The sequence below is a fragment of the Sinocyclocheilus grahami genome, unplaced genomic scaffold, assembly GCF_001515645.1.
Source record: "Sinocyclocheilus grahami isolate Dianchi unplaced genomic scaffold, SAMN03320097.WGS_v1.1 scaffold38.1, whole genome shotgun sequence".
Taxonomy (NCBI): domain Eukaryota; kingdom Metazoa; phylum Chordata; class Actinopteri; order Cypriniformes; family Cyprinidae; genus Sinocyclocheilus; species Sinocyclocheilus grahami.
This window is the reverse complement of record NW_015505217.1, coordinates 1,726,680-1,745,906: the sequence shown is the minus strand read 5'-3', so window position 1 is coordinate 1,745,906 and position 19,227 is coordinate 1,726,680. Positions and strand designations below refer to the sequence as shown.

Below are 19,227 nucleotides of genomic sequence, written 5' to 3'. Positions count from 1 at the left end.
AAAAAATATATATATATATATATATTTTTTATTTTTTTTTATTTTTTTTTTAATAAATATTTATATTTTAATATATTTTAAAAAGTCTGTGTACATGGAGTCAGAACTCCATATATCCTTGCATGCTATATTGCAATATTATCATGTTATACCGTTTATCTTGTTAGATTTGTGAAGGAATCATTGTTTTGATTCAAATCTTTTCAATTGATTCAACTCACAAGACCGGCCTCAACAATTCATTCATGAATCCAGTTCAATGTACAACGATTCCACAATTCAGTGACTCTCCCATGCAATTACAATGGTTAACGATGTTGTAATGATTATTAGTGTCGAAATGATTATTATTGTTTTCACACAACAGCCTCATTCTTCATTCACACTTATTATACCAACATTGGGTCTCATTCACAAATTGCGTAGATTATTCGTATTTATATGCACATTCGAACTTCTCATGAAAACGTTTTGCCTAATTCACAATACGTGCGTACGCACATTAATTTGTTCTTAAATGTGCCTAATATTAGTGAATTCGGAGCATTCTAAATGAGTTGCCACGTGCACGAGGTTAGTCATTTGCATAAAACATGCCCAGACCATCTCCATATAAGGGCTTTCTGCACACGCTTTGCTTTACAGCCTTTCGTCACTCTTGTCAAAGATGCTCCACACAACCCCATATGACGCACTCTTCAGACGTCTTCAGACGCCCTCTTGCCAGATCGTTGAGCAATGCCAAGTGCGCAGTCCTCAAAATCAGTTCACACACAATTTTTATACATTTATACAGAACCAGTTCACGGAGGTCTCATTGGCCGGCTATACATGCGCTGTTATTCAGAGAAACCTATATAGTCTAACAGTCTAACGCAGCTTTTCTTATCTTTCACTGTATATGATTAAATCATCTTATGACGAAATATAGATTTATTGTAATTATGTATAATGTATAACTATTATCCTAAGATAATAGGTTCTGTGTAATAAAATGGAATGACCCAGGGGAAAAGTATTGAAAATGCTTAATGAAATGTATTTAATACTTTGTACAAAAGCCTTTGTTGGTAATGACAGCTTCAAGACGCCTCCTGTATGGAGAAACTAGTCGTATGCATTGCTGAGCTGTGATTTTGGCCCACTCTTCCACACAAACAGTCTTCAAATCTTGAAAGTTCCATGGGCCTCTTCTATGATTTCTAATCTTTAGTGCTTTCCATAGATTTTCTATTGGATTCAAGTCAGGTGATTGGCTGGGCCATTCTAGCAGCTTTACTTTCTTTTTCTGAAACCAAATGAGAGTTTCCTTGGCTGTGTGTTTGGAATCATTGTCTCGCTGGAATGTCCACCCTCATTTCATCTTCATCATCCTGGTAGATGGCAGCAGATTTCTTTCAAGAATGTCTCGATTCATTTTTCCATTCATCCTTCCTTCAATTATATGAATTTTGCCAGTGCTACACCATGACGTTTTGGGGTGACGTGCAGTGCCATTTGACCTCCAAACAGGGTGTGTATTATGGCATCCAAAGAGTACAATTTTTGTCTCATCGGACCAGACTATATTCTCCCAGTATTTCACAGGCTTGTCTAAATGTTGTGCAGCAAACTTTAAACGGTTGAGTGCATTACTTACTTATTGAACTTATTTTATTTGAAACAATTGTACATGCTAATTCCAGGTCTTTCTGAAGCTTTCCACAAGTGATCCTTGGCTTGACAACTCTTCTGATAATAATTTTTTACTGCTCTGTCAGAAATCTTGCGAGGAGCACCTGGTCGTGACTGGTTTATGGTGAAATTATGTTCGTTCCACTTCCGGATTATGGCCCCAACATTGCTCACAGGAACATTCAGAAGTATAGAAATCCTTCTGTAACCAATGTCATCAGTATGTTTTGCAACAATAAGGTTGCAAAGGTCTTGAGAGAGCTCTTTGCTTTTACCCATTATGAAATGTTTCTTGTGTGACGCGTTGGTCATGAGACACTTTATTACAGGCCATAATTTGGAACTAAACCAGCTAATATTAATTTCCACTGACTAGGGGCAGGATTGCTTTCTAATTACTGATAGATTTCTGCTGGTGTCTTGGCTTTCCATGCCTTTTTGCACCTCCCTTTCTTCGTGTGTTCAATACTTTTTTCCCTGTGTCATTCTACTTTATTACACAGAACTTAATTTCTGAACTTATTTGTTTGTCTTTCTGTGCATGTATGGATTACTTGGATTGTTACCGACATCTGCTGAAAATTTCATGTCAACAGCACCTTTAGAAATATGTTTACTGAGAAAAATAGTGATGTGTTCAATACTTATAACAAAAAGTGAAAAATTTAAGGGGGTCTGAATACTTTCCGTACCCACTGTATATATATATAAATACACACACTGTATATATAGCTTATATATAGATTATTAAAACCGGCCAGAGTGTGATTTTTGCGCACGTGTGCTTTGAGCGGTTCCTATATTTTTTCTTAAATGTAGAATAAAGTAAGAAAGTTTTAGTGAATCATGATTTGTTCGTGAAAACGTTCGTACACAGGTTTCACACACAAATTTGTGCATACGCATGCTTAGTGAATGAGACCCAGTGTTCTTGAAACAATTCTCATCTCTGGATGAACTATCATTTTAAAGTGTAACTAGTAGCAAGCTTTATTAGCTTTATTGTTCGTGACAGTACTGTATATTTGTCTCACCTGCAGAGGGAGCTCTTTTCGCAAAACACTGAGTGCACAGCACATTTTATACATATGTGGTGGTAGCTCACAGTTTTTTTTTAACCACTGTGTTATTTTGACTTGATTTTGACTTGGGGGGGGGGGGGGGTTTTGGAAATATGAACTGAATTTAGAAATGCTTTTGAAACCAAACTTTTGTGTTTAATAAATGAAATTAAATATTGAAATGAAGTTTGGAGTGGAGTGCATGCAAAATAACCGCTGTTCCCCAAATCCAGGGCCTAATACAAGAGGCCGACACACAAAGGTTGTGACAGTCGTATCATTATATATTACTTTAACAAATGAGTAATGAGCAACACTATCAGCTATATTACACGTATTAAGCACTTTGGCGAAATAATATGCAGACGTCTACCAAAAGCACTAATAATTGCGGGTCGTTCTCAACTCTGTTTGGATGATGCCGTTTCCAAATCAAACCTATGTTGCCTCATCTTTTTTGCCCTGTATGATGCTAATCGACTAATTTTCTTGGTTGTTTGTGTGCATTATTTCTTTTTTGCAAATAAACAATAATAATAAGGCCGTTCTCCCGATGCGAATAAGCACAATACAAAATGTGGCGGGGGGAAAAACAATCTGCGTGGACACTCCAATCCCAAGAGCAAATTTCAGATGATAATGGGGCTGAATGAATGAGCAAAAACAAAGTTAACAGTCCGCCATGGCTGGCAATAAACCGAGAGCGCTCTCATCAGACTGTTTACTTCATAGGAAGAACTATAAAACAATAAGACATAAACAAGCATTCTGTCTTTCCTTAATGCTAAATTCTGAGCATAGAACATCACAAAGGGTAGAAAAGGCATTATGATTAACCATTTTCCTGCAAATATTATCAAAATGATGTGTCAGGCATATGTTTTAAATGCGTCTTTGCAAATGCAAATGCAAATGTTTCAGACTTATCTAAAGTTAATGTGTGAGTAGGAAGCAATATGTGGAATTAAAGCTGTCACTTTTTTCAAAATGTCACTGGCTGTCTGACACTTTCTTTTTAAAACTCGAAAAAACGACTATTTTTAAGTTAAAATAACACCAATAGTACCCATAGAAACTTATCTTACCCTTGAGGAAACTACAGAACTAAACTACAGAATTGACTGAAATAAACGTCTATTTCCTTTAATCTCTCCCTTCCACATTGAAGAAAGTTTCGGCAAAAACTAATTTTCTGAAGGGGGCTACCATAATTAGATATATATTTAAGGGCTTTTCCTCAGTAGAAAAGAGTCTTTGGGTGTAGAGCAAAGCAACTAGCAAAAGCAGAACGACTCACTTAAGGCAAGAGACTCGAGTTTAACTCGAAAAGGAATATTTTAATGGATTTAATTTGTACTTGCAGTGAGTTTAATGACTCAGTGCCGACGATATTTACAATCAAGTAAGGATGGAGAATAGTCCTTAAATTGCATCCACATGATCTGATTTAGAGGTAAATCAGCTTATAAATGAAGTCTAATATTTGCATCATTTCTTTCTGGCAATCTCAGCATGCAAATGTAACACAAGCAGCTAAAAGGTTGGAAACTGCTGGAATATGGAACACAGAACTTGTGCAAAAACCCAAGACAAAAACTAAAGCACAAATTAAGCCATTTTTGGGGAGGTTTTGAAAGCGTCTTTTTGGAATCAAACCGTTTTTCTTGTTGCAGTCTCTAATGGCACAGTTTTTATGAGCAACAAAACACTAGAGTAATTCTACCCAGATATGTCTCTCAAAGCAAATGTCTTCTTAAATCTTTTAATATTGAATATTAAATGTGATCACAGGTAAACGGAGAGCTCCTTGATGTTTAATCACAATTGTTATTGCAATACAGAGTCATAGCTGTTTAGAAGAAGAATGCTGTGCAAAATTTATGCATTTGATAAATTAAATGCAACCATGCAATAGAAAACACTTTGCATATATGTTTGTTATCTGTGACATGGGATAAATCAGGGATGAATTGTTCTAATATTCTAGCGCAATTGTATCTGTGGTAACATACTTTTTTTTAACTTGGTAACAGATACAATGTTAATTTTCAATGGTCATTGAAAAATTATTCCTTGAGCAGAACAAAATTGAAATGAAAGACATGATTTCTCACCTCTGCAAATGTGGTGGTCTTTTAGCCATGGGCTCATGCTCTTGTGGGGGCAGGTGTCCCCAGAAGTCAGGGAAGGCTAGGATGGAGTATCCAGCTATAGACTTTGTATTGGCTGCTGTGGCGGCATAGAGGCGTGGATCATGGTTGGGAATGCCGATCCCGTATTTCTCCAGAAGCCTGTCCACCATACTAGAGTGGCCTTCTTGGCCTTTCCTAGAGCAGTTGAGGTAATGCTTATGGAAGTCGCTCGTCTGGAGGTGGTTTTCATCTCGGTGGGAGGGCAGCTCGGAGCATCTCTGGTCACTCGGTGTCTCGTCATTCAAGTCTCCCTCCAGAGCGCTGTCATCGTCCGAGCTTTCATCGCCCTCAGAGCTGGAGTCCAAATCCTAGAAGACATGATTGTTAGAGAGAAGCTGCAAAGCTAATGTTGATTTTCAGGGGGAAAAATTTCAAAGGCATCCACAGATGTCAGCTCTCTATACTTTCGGCCACATCAGCAACTCTCAAATCAAAAGGTGTATGAGAAAGACGGCAAAAGATTACAGGAGACAAAGATTACAGTAAACATCACCCACAAGATATCCTCTTTTCCCTCTGGCACCGTCAACCGCTCAGTGCGGCACTGCAGAATAACAACCCAAAATAAACTGTGAAGGAAATTAAAGCATTTTTTAGAGACTATTGAGGGAGAAAAGCCAAAAAAGGATATGGAATTGTTTTGAGGATGCAGCCCAAAGTGGTGCACATCACTTCCAGCTTTCTATTGACTTCAAAAGGGTGATACTGACAGCAAATAGGGGCGTCCAATTACAGTCTTTGACAGGCATAAAATGAACTGTATCAAAATAGCCAAGGGCCCTAGCTGCTTTTAGAGCAACCAAATAACAATTTAAGCTCACGCCTCATGCATTTCCATAAATTTAGCGAGGAAAAAGATCAGTGGTCCAATTCCCAGGCTCTTCCCATAGGTGAATGCAAGAATGTCCAAGACTCACGATAGTCATGATGTGCTGACTGGGGAAAATTCTGCACACATCGTGGCCGATAAAAGCTTCCATCATCTGTGCTCACCTCCCTACGGAAGATCTTAGTTTCTGAACGCCGTCCTGTGTTTGCTCTGATCTTCGCCGCAGTGCACATACTGTAAAATGTATACCATCAAAGTGAATTTGTTAGATACAAAACTTTAGTACTGCACCCTCTGCTATTTCATTGCATTTAAATTGGACTTTTTGCACTCCTAAAAATATGTGTAAGCCCAAAGACGCCACAACTTCCATGAATACCAATAGCAGGGGATGCATTAATATAAATGAACCTTTGCTGTATAAAAACATCTCAGGTTTGAAGCTGTATATTGCATCTCAGGGGGCTCGCTTTGTCATCTTCATTTTTCAAAACCACAAATAACACAAACAGTGTAGCAGCACTGAGATGTTTTTTTCAAAGACTTATTTTAATCATGAACTTGATACAGACAAGTACAACAGCCCTTTTGATGAGCTCTGGGAGTGGGACTCGGGGAACGTGTGCTCGGTTGTTCCTACAAGTGGGTGAGAGGGGAAAAAGCAGAGATTCAATTCGCAAAAGGGAACGAACAAATCTGTTTGAGGTCAATTCAATTACCCAATCCACCAACCATTAAAAGCTATTCATGCCTGACGTTTTTGAAATCAGCACGTAAAATAATAGATAAATTAGCGCAATTGTGACACATTTGGGGAAGTTTTCCGCAGCTGTCAAACTCAATTCAAAATGGATATTACTGGCTAATAGGTTTGCAAATGCACAGTATCTGATTTGAGTTGCCACATTCACTGTGAACAATTCTGGAAAGTGCAATTAAAGTACTTAAACTACAATCAAGCTACTCTTATAAAAAGATATTTAAAAAAGTAGTTACACTGAAGCTATTGCATATAATACAATATAATAATCAGCATTCTCAATTACACTATAAATACAAATTTTGTATTATATTTTATACAACAGTTATTTTTGGTTATCAAATCTGATTAGCCAAGAGCCTTTTCCAGGCATGCGATATTCTAGTAATAACAGCATTTCAACCATTTCACCATTTGTATTACTCTGCTTGCGGTTTTTCAAACAGCGAGTGTCATGGCAGATGCCCAAATCCACAATACTTTTTTAGAATAATACTGTTTTTGTGTCTGTCAAGAATGTACTTGTTTAGACTTCATATATGCGGTCTGTTAATAAAGCGAATGTCTATTTGAAAATTTGCTTCAACGTTTTTGTAGATGTGAGCTCCAGGGCGTCAGCGGGCGTTCAACGCTCATGAACCCGCCGAGAGCAGCCTTAAGCCCAAAGTATACTTCGTTTTTGTATGCGTACGCTAGCATGTGTACAGTTGAATGTGTAGCCTTTCAAAGTATACTCCATTTGATATTGTGCGCGAATGCGGGCGATCGACACATGCACTCTAGAAAGCTTCATCCATGTCTAGTGTCTGTTCTGTTTTTCCCCGTTAAGTTATGACTGATACAGTAACAAATATTTTTGAACTCTTTTAAACCAAAGCTGAGCTGTCTCATACCCTCTCGCTCACAAGCTATTGTCAATGTGAGCGTCTGTTGCTGTTGCAGTCTCCGCAATTTTGTTGTTGTTGTTCCGTCTCTTTAGTTTTGTTTTCTACTGTGAAACAACGGCCCAGGACAGTGTTCAATTACTGCAAAATAACTTCATACAAAGCATACAAAGTACGCATGGTTACAAAAATCGGGTGGTGCGCGTACAGTACGTGCATACTGTTCTGATGACGACATTTGCGTCACGTGCACTGTACGCTGTCCCTCGCGTACGTGTAAAAAGTGAAGTATACTTTGGGCTTTACCTCGGCCAGATCTTCTGGAATTTACCGCTGGCACTGATGTCTCTATAGTGGTTAAACATGATAATTTGTTTTGGGTAAATCTGACGGGCAGTCATTGGTCTCATTAATCTATTATTTGTTCCAGAGCAAATAGTTTTGGCTGAGGGCAAAATCTCATCACGTTATATTTCACAGTATATAACTTTAATGCTGTACATCAGAGTGCTGCCTTTGAATTGCCTAGAAATGTTTATGATGGCTGTTGTTGTGGTTTATCAAATATTATTATTCAATAATAGTAGTATTTAATAGGCAAGGCAAGTTTTTATATAGCACATTTCATACACGATACTAATTCAAAGTGCTTTACATAAAAGTAAACTAATCATTAAAAAATAATCACAACAATAAAACAAGGAATTTAAAACTTAAAATGATTTAAAAATGTATTTAAAATACATTTAAAACCGTTAAAACTAGAAAATGATTATATATAACATACAGTGCAATTAGTTTGGACGTAGCACAGTGCTCATTCAATAAATGCACAGCTAAACAGATGAGTTTTGAGTCTGGATTTAAATGTGGCTAATGTTTTAGCACATCTGATCTCTTCTGGAAGCTGGTTCCAACTGCGGGTGGCATAATAGCTGAAAGCGAACTCCCCTTGTTTTGTGTGAACCCTTGATATTTCTAACGGCCTCGATCCTAATGATCTGAGTGGTCTGTTAGGTTTATATTCAGTTAGCATATCTGCTATATATTTAGGTCCTAGGCCATTGAGTGATTTATAAATGAGCAAAAGTACTTTAAAATCAATCCTAAATATAACTGGAAGCCACTGTAAGGACCTGAGGACTGGTGTGATATGCTCAGATTTTCTGGTTCTTGCCAGAATTCTGGCAGCAGCGTTCTGGATGAGCTGCAGCTGTCTAATGGTCTTCTTAGGCCGGTGAGGAGACCATTACAATAGTCCACCCTGCTGGTGATAAAGGCATGAATAAGTTTCTCCGAGTCTTGACTGGAAACAAAACATCTAATTCTTGCAATGTTTTTGAGATGATAGTATGCTGATTTAGTTACAGCTTTGACATGACTACTGAAACTAAGGTCTGTCTCCAAAATCACACCAAGATTCCGGACTTGATTTTTAGTTGTTTGACCCCTAGAGTCAAGGTATGCATTCACCTTGAGAACGTCATCTTTGTTTCCAAATGCAATGACTTCAGTTTTCTCCTTGTTTAACTGAAGACAGTTCTGGCACATCCAACTGTTCATTTCATGAATAATAGCATTGAGAAACAGTGTGTATTCGTGATAGTGATTTTTAATACAGTAATACAATAACCTTTTAATGAAGATGTATTGGAATTAGTAATGGAGGCTTGGGCTCAGCTGTCAAACTGAGATTTGAATCGGTCTCGGAAGGAAGTAGTTCAGCACAAAAGAGGGTTTTTAAAGACACTCCGTTGTCTCTATTTATTTACACACTTGTGCCATCAAACTGTGGATAAATGCAGTATGACATTTAGCCTATTTCCAAATCACAGTGATATTTCTATCAATTGGAAACTAAATGGTAAATTATACTGTACTGTAAATACAGTAAACTGTATTTAATACCGCACAGAGGCATTGCCTAAGGAACTGTGGCAGGAACAAAACAAAAAGACTGATTCATATTGAGTCTTGGGCTTAGTCAGCAGAGGAACTAGGATGCTGGTGTCATGCTGAATGAAATGCACATCTAATTTTCAACTCCTGGCTGTCCTGTACAGTATCACACAAAGAGTTAGAGATCAAAGGGAAACATGTTCTCCCGAGGCGAGTCCTCAGGGGAAGGGACCCTTCCGTTCTCCTCCCTCTGAGAGCGCAAGCTCCGTGCCAATCTCGCTTTCTCAGGCTTATGTTTCACAACTCAACCCTTTATCTAGCCTGCAATATTTTTGACAGCTCTGCAGTTTTACCTGTGTTCTCTTCTTCGGAATCCTAGCATGACACTATGAATTAAACCCATTTAATCATGGCCTTTGTTTTGGCCCGAAGATTACAGGTGCAGCATCGTTGTCATGCAAGATTAATAGCGGGGAACTGATTGGCATGAATGTCCTGCTGTAAATTCTTTTCATCTTGGTATTTTGCACAGCATGCATAATGCAGTGATGTGATTACAACTCCTGCATCCAATCCAGTCACAGCGTCTCCAGATCACAGTGGTATTTAATGATAATGGGAGAAATACATCAAAGACACGTACAGAGAAGGGGGGCTAGGGTGGACAGTACGGTTTGATTTATTGAGCTGAGACCAAAAGAAAACAATGAAAAATTGCATAATGAACATTCAGATTGATGCATATTAGAATCAATTACAGATTTTCAAATTTGGTTGTTCAACACTAGGGTTAGCAATCACTAAAAATAAAAACAAAAATAAATAAAATAAAAATGCGTTGTGCTGAAACCATGATATCATGCATAACAAACATTCAAATTGATGTGTATTATAATTGAGTGTTGGTTTTGAATATTTATTTTTGAACTCTTTGATACTAGGGCTGCCTATTGCCAGCCCTAGTATTAAATAAATAAATAAATGTATATGTGTATGTACAGTATCTCAGAAGTGGGTACACCCCTCACATTTTTGTAAATATTTTATTATATATTTTCATGTGACAACACTGCAGAAATGACACTTTGCTACAATGTAAAGTAGTGCGTGTACAGCTTGTATAACAGTATAAATTTGCTGTCCCCTCAAAATAACTCAACACACAGCCATTGATGTCTAAACCGCTGGCCACAAAAGTGAGTACTATATATATATATATATATATATATATATAAATAATTGAAATATATATCATTCAAATTCACAAATTGAAGTTTAAAAGTTCTGTTTTTTTTAAGTGTAAAATTCCAAAAATCTAGTTTTATACTACTTTGAGCAAGTTGAATGAATGAATGAATTTTTCCATGATGCCAGCAATTATAATATATTTAATAGCGCTGTAGTATTAAACAGAAAATGAATTGTGCATATAAATGGGACAAATAAAAGATGAGTGAGTGAATAATGACATTATCAATTTTGGGTGAACTATTCCTTTAATAACATGTCATTATGAGGAAGACGCATGTGTTTCTAGGAATTGATTGGCCTTTATGTCTAGAATTTGCAGACAGAATTGATTTAAAAAATTTTAAATTGAAACAAAAAAGCGAATTAGTAGCTCGTCATTTCCTTTGGAGACCTGAATTACAACATCAATACGTGCAGGAGGAAATGAACCAAAGAAAATACGCTTTTTAACAGCAGTAGTACATCATGCTATATGATTTGAATTAAAATAGTGGCAGCGTCTGAATAAGGAGGGAGTTGAACGTCGATGAACCGGAGGTGTGTTGACATTTCTATTAGTTTGAACTCATCCGCATGCTAAAGGCAGCTACGCAGGGATTTCTGCAAGACAGCCACAGGCGTGTTATTGTGCTGTGAGAGGAGACGTCAATCAAGACCATAGCAGTCGCTCATGATGGGAAGGGTGGTGACACATTTAAAATGAAGAGTCACACACTGAACATATTATGGAACTTGAAATGTCATCATTCATTTCTGTCAATGGCCCTACGGTTGGCTGACCCGCAGCAGGGTTAATACTAGATGGGTAAAATCTCCAGATATTCTGAAACAACCTATTAAAATAGTTTGATATTGTTTTATAATTTTTCATACATTGATTTATGATTTTAGTTCAAAATAAACTCCAAAAGGGCAAAATGCCCAGACTGAAAATATAATAAAAATAAAACAAATCTGAAAATAACCATTTTCAATGTATTTAGAGAAATATTTACACGATTCCTAGATCACTATAATGTGTTTCCATAATTTAATGTAAATGTATAGACTTAAAACGACAACATAAATTAAAATAACAACATTTATTTTAAAATAAAATAAAATAAAATATTGGCCTATAATAATATATAGGCCTACAATTTATAGCTTACACAAAGGAGAATTCAAATTCCTAACCCCTAATCCAAAATGTAATAATAATAATAATAATAATAATGATAATAATAATAATAATGTTTAAATATATAATATATAACTTAAGCATAAATTAGATTTCTAATTCACAAATTGAAATTTAAATATTCACATATTCTCATACTTAATATAATATAATATAATATAATATAATATAATATAATATAATATAATATAATATAATATAATATAATATAAATCCTACGCATGTAATGAGAATTCAAATGGTTAACTCCTAACCCAAATTGTAATAATATTATTATTATTATTATTATTACATTAGAAAAATGCAAAGTAGAAGCACAATATCCGTGGCTTCTGGGCCCAAATGTGTATATTTTAAATAACTTTTTATTTTGGTCAATATTTTGTTGAATGTTTTTTTTTTGTGAAAACAAGATACACATGAACACACACACATATTTTTCTTTGACTAATAAGTGAAAAGCTACCACATAATTATTGCGACCTCTGAGAGATGAGATGAATCATTTCCTGTGGATACTCTGCCAACAAGATGTTCCTCATTTTTCCCCAGAACTCTTCAGGTCAGCAAAAACAGGAACAAAATCACTCTATTAAGATGAAGAGTGAGGCAAACATGCCGCCGTTGTAAGGAGCCAAAGCACAAGTGTCTGGTTTTTTAAAGTGTAATGAGGTAATTTTCAGTACAAGCCGTGTCCCTGTTGTGCTCTTAAGCTGCATAGTAGTGCCGTTGCAGTAGGTATTATAGCACATCCTGCTCCCATCAAAATCTCTTACTGCTTCCACACAAGGCCCATATTCACCCCAAGTGCACTTAGAGACACTTCATATAAACTTTATCCTGGGTGTCTGCCATTAAGAGCAGTACACTCGTAACTTTCACGCCTGGCTGCAACAACTAAACCCCAGAGATGCTGACAGTTTCAAAAAACCTCTTTGAAATATTTATCCAGAGCAGATTAAAGTCAACATGAAATCAAAATTCACCCCATTTACATTCTTAATGCATGTTCTTATTGTGCATGAATTATCAGCTACGCTGTTTTAAAGATAAACCAACAGCATTTCATGTTGTCATCATCTTGAAGTTATGCATTAAAAGAATAATCTGGGTTTTATATCAATATAAGCTTACACATATATATATATATATATATATATATATATATATATAGTTTCTGCTGCAGATTATTCAAATACAGAAAATTGCTTTAAAATGCCAAGAAAAATATCATATTAGATTGCATTTCATGTATTAGTCTTTTTCCAATAAGGTATTAAATCAAAGAATATAATCTCATCTAAACACTTATGTTTTGACAAACAAAACTAAATTAAATTACTAAATTGCAACTGTCCATCTATCTTTTTTATTTTATTTTTTTATACAAAGGTAGCATCTTTTGAGGGCATCTCAAAGTTTTCCAAGTGACTGTCCAATACAATTTCAAAATGGCATAAGATACCAAGAAAAAAAAAACATTAGGTTGTATTTTATCTATTAATCTTTGAGTTAAAAAAAAAATTATCAGTACCCAAATGCCTATTTTGTCACCTGATACTAGTAAAGTAGCATCTCTTGAAAACTGTCAAATCAAATTAATACAGTAGTTGTAAAATAAAAGTACAAGAGGGCTTATATCGCATGTGGGCATATTAGGGTCACAACTAACCAACATGGGTAATTTTTCACTGTAAAAGTCACGCATTTGCACTACAGAGTAGGTATAAAGCACCATGTTATGGCAAGACGATGGGGCACAGACATGAGAAAACATGAGAAATGCATTAGCAGAATTTGAAGAGGGCCGAAGAGGAAAGCAGCACTGGTTTGGTATTGGCGTCTCAGCAGAAACGGGATTGTGAAGTCATTGATTTATGGCTGAATCAGGGGACCTATTATTGAAGTTATGTGAGAACAGGAAGTCGCTTGTGTCAGGCTCCTGTCACATGCAGAACCTGCTCTTCAATCACATTTTAGGAGGGAGAATGAATCAGTGGAATTTACGCACACATCGTTCGCTCTGTCAAAATTACGACGCAGGATCGTGATGCGTGCGTGCGTGCATGTGTTGAAGGTGCCGCTCACGTCTTCCTCCAGAACAAATCTCAAAACACTCACGTAGTCCCTGTTGTCTGGCTCCTCGTTCTCCGCGTCTTCGTCACTGTCATCTTCTAAACTGACATCTTTCAATAAGGAAGAAAGAAGGATAAACAACACACAAGACTAAGACGTAAATGTCAAGATGAACAAAATATGGCAGTTCATCTCTAAGATCAAACAGGACCTGCCCAGAGTCCCCAAGCATTAGCTCTTTCTGCCTCTGATATGTTCCCATAAAAGCAGACATCCGCAACATACACACAGACAATCATCAATCAAGCAAGATATGAAGTATAATTCAGTTGAAACAATGCTCCCCTCATAAATAAATAAATAAATAAATAAATAAAACAGAAAATAAAAATGAAAAATATCTATCTATCCATCCATCCATCATAGATAAAATAAAAATAATAAAGTATAATTTAGTTGAAACATATTTCCCCTCAAAATAAACAAATACATATATTTTTAAATGCTATTCATTCATTCAATACATATAAAATACATTTAATAAAGTATTATAATTCAGTTAAACATATTTCCCCTCAAAATAAATAAATTAATTAATTAAATTGAAAATAAAAATAAAAAACTATTAAAAATGCTAGATTTATTTGTTTATATATGTCCAATATAGATAAATTACAAAATAATGAAGTATTATTTCATTAAAAAACATTGATCTGTGTTATATATTATTTTATATTATACAGTTTATATATCATACACTCTAAAAAATGCTGGGTTGTTTCAACCCAATGTTGGGTCAAATATGGACTAACCCAACTGTTGGGTTAAAAAGCTAATTTAAAAATGTAACCAAAATTTAACCCAACAGTTGGGTTAGTCCATATTTGACCCAACATTGGGTTGAAACAACCCAGCATTTTTTAGAGTGTACAATTAGTATTATATCAGAATATCATATAGTATCAGTGTATCAGTATATATACAATTTATCAATATTATATATTATTATATACTGTATATAGCAAATACAAATATATAAATATTAAATAAATATAACAATATAAATATTTAAATTCTATATACACATTTGAACTAATTATTGATTAAATATATAATAATAATAATAATAATAATAATAATAATAATATTTAAAACACACATTTGATTTTTTAAAGGGGTCATCGAATGCCCATTTTCCACAAGTTGATATGATTCTTTAGGGTCTTAATGAAAAGTCTATAACATACTTTGGTTAAAATTTCTCAAAAACACCCTTTTTACCCTGTCAAAATTAGCTCTGCAGAAATCAACACGATTCTTTTGCATGTTGCTTTAAATGCTAATGAGCTCTGCTGACCCCTCCCCTCTCTTCTGTGGGGTGAGGAACCGTGCTCTGAGAGACTGGCCTTGTCTCAACATTTATGTTCAAACAACATGTAAAATTGAAATTAGCATCCGATGACCGCTTTAAAATTAATATTCATTTGTAGAGATAAACTGAAACTGAAATAAATGTAGTCAGACCCTCTGCTGAATACGCTTCACAGACTTTCATCTGATATGATGACTGCAGATCAGAACATAACACTAAAATCACTATAATTTTACAACCATCTCTGCTAAACCAAATGACTGGTTATCTAAAAATGTTTAAAAAATTGTGTTCACGGTATCTGATTTGGCGTGAAAGCAGAGTAAATTAACCATGTGATAAATGATGACAAGTCATATATTTTAGTGTGAGGTTGTGAAGTGATACAACCCAGTTTATGAGCGCTAATAATGTTAATGGCAGCATTGCTAACATGTCAAAACCACGTTTAAGTTTTACAAGGTAATTTGCTGTTAAAAGAAGCCACTTCATTTAAAAAAAGCTAGTCTAAGTTGGTTCAGCTGGCCTCGGAGTGCCTCAAAACCCTCGAAAACCCTCGAAACAGGCTAGGCCTGATCAGCGTGGTGGCCAGAAAGACCAGAAAACCACCATAGGCTGGTTTAAGATGTTTTTTTTTAACCAGGTTTGTACATATAACAGAAAGATGATACTAAACCCCCGCTGTAATCTCTTACATCACCTGAGGGTGTTTTCCTGTGATTTTCACAGTTAAAAACTAATACGATAGTCGAAATGCTAGAGCTACAGTCCACTCGAATCTGGGCGTCTTGAAAATGAACATCATCTTATCTGCCTGGCCAGACTGAACAGCAAATAGGCTCAGCATTACGGGGCGCTCGTGCCACATGCAACTTTCCATTTGACATCAGTAAAGAAGCTAATGTTAGCGGTTAGCATGTTAGCAACAGTGCAACAATATAAATATTTAAATTATATATACACATTTGAACTAATTATTGATTAAATATATAATAATAATAATAATAATAATAATAATAATAATAATAATAATAATAATAATAATAATAATAATAATAATAATAATAATAATAATAATAATAATAATAATAATAATAATAATAATAATAATAATAATAATAATAATAATAATAATAATAATAATAATAATAATAATAATAATAATAATAATATTTAAAACACACATTTGATTTTTTAAAGGGGTCATCGAATGCCCATTTTCCACAAGTTGATATGATTCTTTAGGGTCTTAATGAAAAGTCTATAACATACTTTGGTTAAAATTTCTCAAAAACACCCTTTTTACCCTGTCAAAATTAGCTCTGCAGAAATCAACACGATTCTTTTGCATGTTGCTTTAAATGCTAATGAGCTCTGCTGACCCCTCCCCTCTCTTCTGTGGGGTGAGGAACCGTGCTCTGAGAGACTGGCCTTGTCTCAACATTTATGTTCAAACAACATGTAAAATTGAAATTAGCATCCGATGACCGCTTTAAAATTAATATTCATTTGTAGAGATAAACTGAAACTGAAATAAATGTAGTCAGACCCTCTGCTGAATACGCTTCACAGACTTTCATCTGATATGATGACTGCAGATCAGAACATAACACTAAAATCACTATAATTTTACAACCATCTCTGCTAAACCAAATGACTGGTTATCTAAAAATGTTTAAAAAATTGTGTTCACGGTATCTGATTTGGCGTGAAAGCAGAGTAAATTAACCATGTGATAAATGATGACAAGTCATATATTTTAGTGTGAGGTTGTGAAGTGATACAACCCAGTTTATGAGCGCTAATAATGTTAATGGCAGCATTGCTAACATGTCAAAACCACGTTTAAGTTTTACAAGGTAATTTGCTGTTAAAAGAAGCCACTTCATTTAAAAAAAGCTAGTCTAAGTTGGTTCAGCTGGCCTCGGAGTGCCTCAAAACCCTCGAAAACCCTCGAAACAGGCTAGGCCTGATCAGCGTGGTGGCCAGAAAGACCAGAAAACCACCATAGGCTGGTTTAAGATGTTTTTTTTTAACCAGGTTTGTACATATAACAGAAAGATGATACTAAACCCCCGCTGTAATCTCTTACATCACCTGAGGGTGTTTTCCTGTGATTTTCACAGTTAAAAACTAATACGATAGTCGAAATGCTAGAGCTACAGTCCACTCGAATCTGGGCGTCTTGAAAATGAACATCATCTTATCTGCCTGGCCAGACTGAACAGCAAATAGGCTCAGCATTACGGGGCGCTCGTGCCACATGCAACTTTCCATTTGACATCAGTAAAGAAGCTAATGTTAGCGGTTAGCATGTTAGCAACAGTGCTAAAAACCTGCAGAAAGTCCTTGATTAGTAAGCAGGGCGGGTCGCAGGCAACACGTATCATTCTGCCGGGTATAACAAGTCAACCGCACTATTCATTACGATAAACAGATAATCATTGCGTTCAGTCTGATATCGGCCTTCCCAGCTCTCTGGCTTCCTTGTTTGAGATAAAAGCAGTGGAAAACTCATTAGTGAGAACAGCCCAGCAGGAAAACTCTTGCGTGGTGTCTGGATCTATAAGTTATGGTGTGAAAAGTGTGTACACATCAACAACAATAATCTGGACACTTGGGCTTTGGAGTATTAGTGAAGCACATGTGGTGGTGATATGTGGTAAGTACATAGAGACAGTGCACGCTAACACGCTTCACTATGCAGTATTGAGTCGAACAGCCACGATAGGCAGGGTTGCCTGGGCAACCACCTCAGAGCTCCCTGCAAAACAAGTGAATATAGACTATTGTGGGTCAGCGAAGAGCAATCTGCTGCTCTCTGGCCAAGCATGTCTTCTGCTTTTTGTTTACTGCTGCACAGGTTCTGACCTTGTTCAAAGAGAGCATTTGCATTTGATGACCTAGTCAAAAAGAAACACGTCTGCTAAAAGAGGGTAGCACGGTAGTTAATTCATGCACAATACTGCTGTACAGCATAACATGACTTCGGGAAAACGCATCTAAATCAAAATGGCCTCTGAATCTGGATTTAAAACAAGCGATTTCTCACATTGCCTGCTTTCCCTAGGACTGGTATTGACATTGGCTTCACAGCACAGGTCTGAACAATCACAGCTTACACTGTTTTAGGGAGTTTGTGTGGCTATAAAATGAAACAAGCAATGTGCATTTCAGGAATACAATTTTAGAAAGTATTGTATTTATATTTTATTATTATATTTTATTTTATATTGTATTTAGAAATTGTTGCTATATCAGTATTATTATTGTGTTGAAGTACAAACACTTCATTAACTGATTAAATAAAATAACAATAACAAATTATTAAATACATTTTTATAATAATATAATAATAATAAATAATATATAATAACACTGTGTGTGTGTGTGTGTATATATATATATATATATATATATATATATATATATATATAGTTATTTTTATTTAATATTTATATATTTGTATTTACTAGTAAATGTAATAATATATAATACTGATAAATCATATAATACATACATTGTATAATATATAGCCTACTAATATAATACTGATATGAGGTGCCAAACAGGAAATAATTATATACAAATCTGAATATATAAATGTAAATTGTGAATATATTCTACATTTTCTTTCATATTAAATTCTGTTTTATTTTATATAGAATTACAGAGGTATGTGCATTTACTTGTATAGCACATTTCCCACATGCTGACCGTTTGACTTTAAAAATTAGTTTATAATAAATGTTGTTTTTAATGAATTACACTACAATTTGTGTTTGTTTTAACTACATTTTTCATTCCTGTTCTAAATACCATTAAATCTAAAGGATTTGTTGTGGAGTGAGGAACTAAAAAATATTTATGGTGTTTATGTTTGTATATGATGTTTATAATGTTTTGTTTTGTTTTATTTAATAGCATTTTACATTCTATATAATAAAATGTGACTTACATACTGATGCAACTTATCTGTGTTTTTTTCTCTCAAGAATTACATGTTGACCCGATGCTACTCATAGTCAGGTATGACTTATATATATATA

General features: G+C 35.1%; 2 protein-coding genes across 2 annotated transcripts in view; both read right to left on the bottom strand.

The window, feature by feature from the left end:
• The window catches only part of LOC107581854 (cytosolic carboxypeptidase 4-like), a 37,892-nt gene extending 32,651 nt beyond the window's left edge, over window positions 1-5,241 (bottom strand). The window contains exon 1 of the mRNA XM_016267526.1: window positions 4,850-5,241. Within this exon, the coding sequence (XP_016123012.1) occupies window positions 4,850-5,037 (188 nt within the window). The 5' untranslated portion in view covers window positions 5,038-5,241. The remainder of the gene's footprint in view (window positions 1-4,849) is intronic.
• Window positions 5,242-5,785: 544 nt separating this feature from the next.
• LOC107581853 (cytosolic carboxypeptidase 4-like) overlaps window positions 5,786-19,227 on the bottom strand; it is a 51,826-nt gene continuing 38,384 nt past the window's right edge. Inside the window, exons 9-10 of the mRNA XM_016267525.1 lie at window positions 13,742-13,916; window positions 5,786-5,990 (exon numbers count right to left, since the gene is read on the bottom strand). Coding sequence (XP_016123011.1) covers window positions 5,786-5,990; window positions 13,742-13,916 — 380 coding nt within the window. The remainder of the gene's footprint in view (window positions 5,991-13,741; window positions 13,917-19,227) is intronic.